This window comes from Haliotis cracherodii, unplaced genomic scaffold, assembly GCF_022045235.1.
Source record: "Haliotis cracherodii isolate W230 unplaced genomic scaffold, xgHalCrac1.p SCAF_12, whole genome shotgun sequence".
NCBI lineage: Eukaryota > Metazoa > Mollusca > Gastropoda > Lepetellida > Haliotidae > Haliotis > Haliotis cracherodii.
This window is the reverse complement of record NW_027266267.1, coordinates 17,749,627-17,759,431: the sequence shown is the minus strand read 5'-3', so window position 1 is coordinate 17,759,431 and position 9,805 is coordinate 17,749,627. Positions and strand designations below refer to the sequence as shown.

At 39.9% G+C, this 9,805-nt stretch overlaps 1 protein-coding gene across 1 annotated transcript; it reads left to right on the top strand.

The window, feature by feature from the left end:
* On the top strand, positions 1-9,805 carry LOC139457124 (neural cell adhesion molecule 1-like). Its single transcript, XM_071238555.1, has 13 exons — positions 1-66; positions 430-499; positions 659-1,000; positions 3,931-4,212; positions 6,133-6,396; positions 6,751-7,035; positions 7,533-7,823; positions 8,454-8,609; positions 8,904-8,922; positions 9,075-9,127; positions 9,233-9,322; positions 9,462-9,572; positions 9,783-9,805. Exons 1-13 carry the CDS (start codon positions 1-3, stop codon positions 9,803-9,805), a joined length of 2,052 nt encoding a protein of 683 aa, XP_071094656.1.

The following is a 9,805-nucleotide window of genomic DNA, read 5'->3' as shown; positions in this document are numbered from 1 at the left end:
ATGTGGCGACCTTTCTTAGGCATACCAGGATCCATTGATCGTGGGTTCGGAGTCAAGATTCCCATGGTGTTTTCATATATGTATTTGAAATGAAACATAAGTCATGTGAGCGTATATCACACTTTTAATTAATGTTGGTTTAAGTACAGTTAACAATATGATCACAAATTATTCTATCGATTTGAAGTTTATGAAGTTAATACGCATATATTCATCTATATCATCCATCAGCGTTCAGTGTGAAATGCGTATTTACTGTCATACTGCCTAACACATTTACAACTATTATCATACTCACAATCATCATAGACAAAAATAGACCACTGGTAAGGCAGTAACGTGATCCTTTTCTCATACGCATATCTCATAGATACCAAATGTATCAAATCAGTAACCAAATTACTGAAAAATGATGAACCTATATTTCAGGCCTCACTGAGGTACCAGACAACAAGCATGATGAAGATAACTACTGCTGCTGTATTATATGTGATTGCAGGTAATTCTTTCATATCACCCACATGTGTAATGACTGTGTATCTTACAATATACTTATATTACCCTACATACTTGAGATGAATAGATTATATTCTACTTAACGTGTATACGGTCATACCTCATGCAACATGCTACATATCCACATGTCTTCTTCCTGCAGGCGTTGTAACAGGTGCTCCCAGTGCCAGTCCAGTGTTGTCTGCAGTGTCTGACTCAGCCATGTTCAGCTGGGAGATTCCACAGGGAGGTCTGGGGTCAGGTGTCAGTTTCTACACTGTCAGTCCTTCTGGTGGTGCATCTGTGTTCATAGTGACAGGTACTGGGATATTCCTCCCCACTGGCAACTACAGAGACAGACTGGTGTACCAGGGGAACATAACAGCCAGGAATGTCACCTTCACCCTCAGCAACATCCAGACATCTGATGCAGGGACCTACACGTGTGGGAATGGAGCAGCTGCTGCTGTCATACAGAACTGTGGACAGAAACTTGTTGTCCTGGGTGAGTGGCTACTTATTTTTTGATTAGTTGACGTTTCGTACACATAGTTTAGTCCTTTTTATATTCCGTATACATATTCAGAGAAGAGATAAAGTAACATAGTCGTCCGTGTTTATGAATTAGGTATAGAACTCTCAGTTATACGGACGGCTGTCACACCGGGGTATCAGTATATCCTCCATTGTTGCTTTGTTCTACACTGTTCAATTCATATCAGCAAATGAGGACCTACTTATGATACACACTAGGTTGCACAAAAATGTGTTTCATGAAACATTAGTTCTCCTTTAAATAAAAATACAACCATGAGGATAGTTTGAAAACAAAAGCAACCTTTCATCACTTGACCTTTGTCAGAACGTGTCATGATTATGAAATAGATAACTTTGTTTTTAAAATGTTAGAGTTGGTATTCTGTTACAATATTTGTATTCCTTGTCTCTACTATTAGGCACAGTGGGGTAGCCTTATGGTTAAAACCCCCACTTGAAGTCCGGTTTCGATAACCCACATAGGTGCAATGTGTGAAGCCCATTTCTGATCTCCCCCGCCGTGATATTTTCCCAAAGCGGAATAAAACAACACTCACTCAAATAATATAAGATGTCGCAGGTAACAAACAATTGTAATGTAGATGAGTGCTGCATGCAAGGCAACAATGGTAAAACACATGTGATGTTAATGTCAGGAGGATATTCACAAACATAATGATATTTTGAAACGGATCACTTGTGACAGCAAAATATAATCTTGTTGAAAACGCATTGTTCACCCCCAAACAGAGAAATGGTTACAAGTCGTTTAACCAAAGCAAAAAACACCCACCCGAACACAAGCTCACTCATTGTGGGCAACGACCCGTGAAGATTCCGGGGTAGAATAGGTCTTCAGCAACCCATGATTGCCGTAAAAGGTGACTAACGGGATCGGGTGGTCAGGCTCGCTGGCTTGGTTGATGCATGTCATCGATCCCAATTGCGTGGATCGGTGTTCATGATATCAATCACTAGATTGACTGGTCCAGACTCGATTATTTACAGACCGCCTTCATATAGTTGGAACATTGCTGAGTGCGGCGTTAAACAACAAACCAACCAACCAACATTGTGGGCATCCAAGTGATTGTCATGAGTGAATGGACACTATACATGTGGGAGGACATTTTCTGAACTGTTACCGCTCTTGAGAAATCCACAAGACATGTGTGCTCCTGACAAAGTCGAACTCGCCTAGATGACACAATTCTGACAGAGAAGTGCATCCTGACTCGAATTAATTACAGGCTGTTTATATATTGATGACAAGGGTAAACAGCACACGGATAGGTAAATAAAGAAAACAACATTCTTGAGAGTACTGAGCCGAACGCCAGCAGTCGCTTGGTTCCCTATGCATTTAGTGTATGGCCACGTTCTTAAGGAACATGTATGTTGTGATATCATGAGTGGTAATATCGAATCTATTTTACTGATTGATTGTGAAAAGCCGCGTGTATTCAGAGCAAGCAACGTTATAGTAACTGAACAATGTGTATGAATGTACATCCTTATGAAACAAAAGAATACATGTGTGTTCTAATGCAACATTGTCATCACCTCATCACAGCCTCGTATCTTTAATGTTAGAGGCATCATGTACAATGACAATATCAACATATGATTAATTATAGTGAAACAGTTGTCATTTGTTTATGTTTACTTGTTCAGTGTGAAATTAGGATCTATAAATTGATTCAAAATATCGGTTACGGAGGTATTCAATGATCGTAGTTATATCAACCGACAGTATTATATCCATTACGAAATCAATATTTGTATGAACGGGCGGTATCTGTTCGAATGTTATAGAAGGTGCATAATGGGTGACTAATGGGTGTGATATGATATTCTTCTCTGGCCATATTCAGCAGTTGGGGTCCTTCTCCATGGACCATGTTCAATTCCTAGGCATAGCAATAAACAAAAGTACATAACAAATAAATGTCTGCAGAACCTCGTTTCCTTAAGATCCAATACACTTAAACCGAAATGGTAGACCCTGCTTATAGTGGACTCACTTTGGGTGAATGCTACATTCGTGTGTGTTTGTACTTGGTATTTAAAAAAAAGAAAAGAGCTGACGTGATTTCGGGAAAGTTGTCTAGTGTATATAGTCGCTACGGTGGTTTGGAACCCACATTAAAACACATCTATGACGTCACTCCATTGTTCAAACTGTTGATTATCTGTAACCAATTGACAGTTTACTGAACTACTTTCTGCAAGGCAAATGTTGAGCTTATGCATTAATTCTAAACACGGTCTTTAAGAATCTACTGGCTACAACGATCAAATCGCAGAATATACAAGTGTGTGCAGTACGAATATTCGGATAAGGTTTACATGTATGACAAATGTGCTGCTTGACATTTCCGTGCATATTTTTATTGGATTTTGGTCTCTTATTTATTGATCTATTGTAACTATAAGGCTGTATTTTCCATTTGATTACACAGTACTTAGTTAATCCTGTATTTTGAGTCATGTAAATAAAACGACAAAACCCTGGTCATATCCAAAATAAATCTCGATTACGCACGCGTTACTAGACATCCATTACATATAATGACGTTCGCCAGCATCACTTGCTCGAACCTTATTTGTAACGCATGTTCGTTTGAGCTGAGGTTAGCTTGCGCAACGTCACGTGACTTTTGTTGACTCGGAAAAAGCATGCGGCGTTTTGCTTAGAAAAGGGGTAGAAGGGAGTTATTCTGCCACTCAGAAATCCACGTGCAGCCTGACTTGTTGTTATCATCGCACATTTTCCTTTAAAACGTGTCTGTATCAATCCATGAATCCAGATATAAATGAGTAATATCCCGAACAAACAAATAACAAAGTGTTATTTTTATGAACATTCAGGTAAAGTAATGGCTTTTTATAATACAGGTCAACCCACCAAACCAACGCTCAATGGACCATCAGTCCTTGTGTTTGGGACACAAGTCACCTTGACCTGCAGCTCCTCCTCTACCACTGTCCCAGCTGACCATGGGCTGACCTTGACCTACACCTGGCAGCGTGACAACACTGACATCACAGTTACCTCCCCTGGTTCCCCCTACACCTTCACAGTGAGTTCCCGAGACAGTCACAGCTACAGATGTAAGGCAACAGAAGGCCAGGGTCTGGAGTCAGAGTGGAGCCAGCTGTACAACATGGAGCCACAGTGTATGTATACAATGCCATTCAATATTCCACTATTCAGTAATGTTGTTGCCAAATATGCTTCATACCCTTCCTCAGTAGCACTCACTCATGATATTAATCACCGGATGGGTTATTTACAGACCACCGTCATATAGCTGCAATGTTGCTGAATGCGGCGTTAAACAACAAACTAACAAACAAACAGTAGCACTCACAAATTGTAAAACAATCCAATACAAATACATGTAGTGACAGTCACAATGCTACTACTCAGATTCTACCGAACTGGTATAGTTGTACCTACTTGTGCCAGTGTAAAATCTAACCAGTCCATGACATTGGGTTCAATACAATATCGTCCGTGTTTCATTGATTTGGATTCCATTTGTTACACTACGCACATGCGCCATGTAGAACAAAATATTGCAGAGAATGAATTCACATTTGGCGACGAGGACTTTTATTGTTGTACTTTTGAAAAAGTGAAACCTCTAGAACAGGGTTAGATGTTCAGACAGCCATTCTATGTTAGAGAATAAATCAAATTCTACTCACACCTCCGCCGGTATCTACCCGGCCTATCAGGCCTGCACACGTCGCCAGTGATACCCTTGTCAACCTTGGTCATATATGTCCGAACCTCAGTGTAGTGTAGAAATACGCCCAATAGTGTAGCAAACAATTTGACCATGGTTAAGTTAGCAGAGACTAGAGATGAGACAAGTAATGTCGGCTAGCACAACATAGTAGTTGTGCTGGTACTGTAATAAACAGACGGACTGAAATGGAGAATGGGTGGTTGCTGTTTGTTATCTGGCTAACTTGACATCAACCACTTGCTTCAATGGCTGAGAACTTATAAGTTACATGTATATACTTGTGTGATTGTGAAAAGGTTCCAGAAATGTACATTAAATGTTATTTAAGTATTTTATAGGCAACACGTATAAGAGGTAATGCGTAGCCACTGACACTGTTCACGACTAAAATCTTGTTATTAATAATATTGTAGGCTAAAATCGTAGGAAATGTTAACTTCCCTTGGGTTTTAGTCACAGTTTTGGCTGTAAATCTAAAACCACTTGGGCCTTGTCTGTAAACCTTTTTCTTACAAAGTGCAAACGCTAGATATTATCATAGTGGCCATCCCTTATGTTAATGAATATTCTAATATGTTTTATCAGTTTAAATTTTGTTTAAATCGAGCTGTGGTTAAGCCGCTTTGGGTGAGACACAACCCGAGCAGGAGTTTCCGATATTATCGCCTCTTTGGTATATAAGCGAAATGCTTCTTTCCCTTTGGAAAGTATCTCTGTATCAGCTTGTACGGCAGCGTCGGTATCCAAACATAAACTTCATAGACCCAAGTCGCTGTCCAGCTGCGCCTGAAAACAAATGATGGCACAGTGATGGAGCTACACTGACTCTCACATCATCTAAACTACTTAGACTGGCGTCATGGCAATTTATACCACTGTGGATTATAAGACTCTTTGTGTGTTTAGATCCGGTCAGTCTGTATAATAGAACTTGATGGATGGCCTCATGACCCTACCCCCCACACACACTCCAGGAGAGAAGATATGGAGAGTGTTCAAAGTGTCCTTTGTTTCCCCACCTGCGTCTACATACATTGGTGTGATGTGTTTCACTGTTCTGACAGATGGCCCCTATGCTGTGACCCTACAACCATCCACTCTGTCCTACACCAGGATGGAAGGTCAAGAGAGTGTACCAAGTATCCTGTGTTCCCCCACCTGCGTCTACATACATTGGTTTAATCTGTTTCACTGTTCTGACAGATGGCCCCTATGCTGTGACCCTACAACCATCCACTCTGTCCTACACCAGGAGGGAAGGTCAAGAGAGTGTACCAAGTATCCTGTGTTCCCCCACCTGCGTCTACATACATTGGTTTAATCTGTTTCACTGTTCTGACAGATGGCCCCTATGCTGTGACCCTACAACCATCCACTCTGTCCTACACCAGGAGGGAAGGTCAAGAGAGTGTACCAAGTATCCTGTGTTCTGCCACCTGCAGACCTGCGTGTACATACAAGTGGTTCAAGGATGGGACAGTCCACAGTGATGGAGCTACACTGACTCTCCCGATGGCTGACAGGTCACAGACAGGTTCCTACAAGTGCCAGGCTTCCAATACACACGGGACTGGTGACAGCTCAAGTGTCTCCGTGGATGTAACATGTGGGTTTTGTCAAGTAGGAACCGACACCTTCTGTGATACGTTTCTTTGATCTTATTGGTTGAAGCTGGATGGCCGCACATTAAAAGGCATATGTTCATATGAATGTTTGCAGAAAGTGCATTATGAGGAACGCCATATAACAGCAGACATGTACATGGGCAATACACAACTCCGAAGAGAAACTACAACACAAAATTACAAAACTTTGGAAAAGACCAGAATGATGAAATAAAATAGAAATAATAGAAATGCATACTTACAGCAATCTTTGTTCCTAATCATATTCGCCTAACATTTCAAAATCTTCTATACACACAACTTGCAATGCAGCATTTTGGGTTATTTTTTTTCAGATCAGGCGAGTATAGGTATGTTTACTGCCAACAGTCGTAATGGTTCAGTGACAGTCAATGAGTCTGATGTGGTGACCTTAAGATGTCAGTTAGATAGTGCTGGTAATCCAAGGTCAGTCATCAGGTTATTGAATGGAACTGAGGAGTTGACAAGGGCGGATAACTCCCTGACAGCAGAATACAGACTGGAGTCAGCTGATTGTCGACAAAGAGGGAACTACTCCTGTACTCCCACTAACAACATCGGGGCACCTGTCAGCAAACGGGTGGAGTTGCGAGTCAAATGTAGGTAATGTGGGCTGGGCATCTGTCAACACGCTAGTAGTAGAAGTAGTATTAGAAGTAGTAGTAGTAGTAGTAGTAGTTGTAGTAGAAGCAGCAGCAGCGGTAGTAGTAGTAGAAGTAGTAGTAGTAGTAGTAGTAGTAGTAGTAGAAGCAGTGGTAGTAGCAGTAAGCTAGAGGGTCGAGTTGCGAGTTAAAAGTGGATAATGTGATCAGAGCTTCTGTCCACACTCTATCAGTAGTTATAGTAGAAGTAGTAGTAGAAGGAGAAGGAGATAATATGTTTAAAGATGTTACAGTAGCAAGTCCTACCTTATGAACTGATATAGTTATATATATCTTCTTAAAATATGCTCAATGTATGTACTTCATTTGTTCATTTAGAATATGTTTTCCGTAACTAGATGACAGCAACCATGTGTATAGCAATGGGGTGTCTTTCTCCACCAAATCAAGCCAGTGTTTACTTTGCTTTGAATCACTGACATGTTTTGCATAAGGTTCTCCTCGACTTGCTGCGACAGTCCCAACTCAACTCAAGTACGCCGCTAGTGGTAACGTTGACGTGTCTGTGTCAGTCCTGGCCTACCCCCTTCCTACATTCACCTGGAGTAGAACCAACAGCACCAGCCAGGACCTCACTGGTTCCTCCAGCCCTGTCTCAGACATCTCAGTCACTGTCAGGCTCCACCTTACTGACCTCCAACAGCAGGACTTCGGGGACTACAGCCTTACAGTGGAGAATGGTGTGGGCAGATCAGTGACATACACACTCACAATAGTGTCTGCAGGTGAGATGTTGATTTCTGATTATCATTCAAGCTTTGAGGATTCATCTATTCTAAAATTTATGTGAGTATCTCTAACTGTTGTTTGCTCATTTTACGTCTAGTTAGCTTCACAAATAATGAACTGAACATTTCAACATTCTCAAATGAAAATATGAAAACACTCGCCTGGCTAGTATTTTGTTGTTAGGCCTATCACAGACACCTAAACAGGATTTGAACATTCACATATTTCTTAAATGCTATTTTCGTATTTTAGCTTCTGTTGAGTCCCGTTTTCTGTCTGGATATAACAACGTAGCATAATTGTACTTATCTATATGCACCATTAATGAATGCTCGAAAGTATAATTTTCTATATCTATTTAAGTTGACATGGATTTCTTGAACTCAAAGTAAACATGTTTACCTTGGTTTGAGCGAATGGTTCGGGAAATATATATCAGCATGACCTACACAAGAAATTAGCTTCACATGTTGTACGCATGATGAGAATCAAACCTAATGTGTGATTTCTTTTCACTTAGACCTGTTACGAAAATATTTTTCGGGAAAGTAAGAAAATGAACGCAAATATATTTTCATCTGAAGTGATTGACATAGTCTGTTATGATATTTTGTTTCTCATTGTAGATCCACCAGACCAGCGAAAACTTGAAACTCCTTGTTCGTGTACAGGGGTAATAGTAGGATCCACAGTAGGAGGCATTCTTCTTACCTTGCTCATTGTGGGAAGTGTTCACATGGTTCTATACAGAAAGGGATACAAGTTCGTAAATATTCCAGAAGGTATACAGTTAATATTCCGTGGAAAATGATTGAATATTAATATAATGTTCAATGACATATGCGAATATGTTTGAAAGAAAGATTGTAAGAATTTCTTTTGTTGAATGTATATGTATAATAATGACAAAAAAGGACGTAATTATACCAGCAAATGTCTTGTTAAAGGTTGCAGTTATTATATAAAGTTTACCTTATCATTTTCAATGTGGATTTCATTTACGATTGACAATACATGTTGCCATGTGTGATGTGTATTTTTCTGATATATTCCATGTGGTTATTCTTGTTTTCCAGAAACTGCATCACGAAAAAGGTAGTATAAATGCAAGCGTTAAACATAACAATGAGTAAACATGTGCAATTATGGAAAGAAAATATGGAGGCATATAAATTCTACCTAAAAACTGAGGTTTATTGCTCCCTTCCATTATGAATTGTCAGTAACGTACCTTGTTGTCTTCCTAGCACCAGGAATCCTGAAACTGTAGAAATGGACAACAGAGGGTATTCATCATTAGGTATGTACTGGGTATTGGTTGTTACCCTTTTGCTGAAATTACCATTATGTATGCGTCCATTTAACACTGAAATCATTACTATGTTTTCGCATTGTTTTGTTTCAGATCAGATAAATGGTCCAGTCCAGTATTCAAATTTGGAGGAATCAGAAAAACAACAGTATTCACAGTTGAAGATTTATGAGAATACAAAAGGTAGATGACGACTTTTCCATTTTGCTCAATACTGTTGAAGTTTAAGCATTCCAGTGAAGGTAATGTTGAAGTACTAGTTAGAAGAAGGGAGTTATGAATTGGATTTGTTATTGAAATACGTAATGAATTACATCTTCAGCGGATGCTGCAGCAGATACAAGTACCTTTGAAGGCACGGTAGATACTCCCCCTGTCACCTATGAGTCGGTCAGAGTATCACCATACCAGAACACTGGGGCACATTCTCAAGGTAACCAACACATGAAACACTCTTGCTGATTAAACTCTTTTGTCATTGCCATGGATCAACTGTGGGCATGTACGATCCAACATCATTAAACAGTAACATATGCCTTCTTTTCCATCCCAATGTAATACGTTTAGCATTTTATGTTATTGTGAGTAGGTATATAATCTGTCATTTTCTATGTTTACTAACATATAGTTCTATACTTTTCAGGTCCTGACCATGGCACTAAGTGA

Coding starts and splice junctions, on each gene's coding strand:
- LOC139457124 (XM_071238555.1), top strand. CDS start 1: ATGTGGCGACCTTTCTTAGGCATACCAGGATCCATTGATCGTGGGTTC. Junction 67..429: donor TCGGAGTCAAGATTCCCATG/GTGTTTTCATAT, acceptor CCTATATTTCAG/GCCTCACTGAGGTACCAGAC. Junction 1,001..3,930: donor ACAGAAACTTGTTGTCCTGG/GTGAGTGGCTAC, acceptor TTTATAATACAG/GTCAACCCACCAAACCAACG.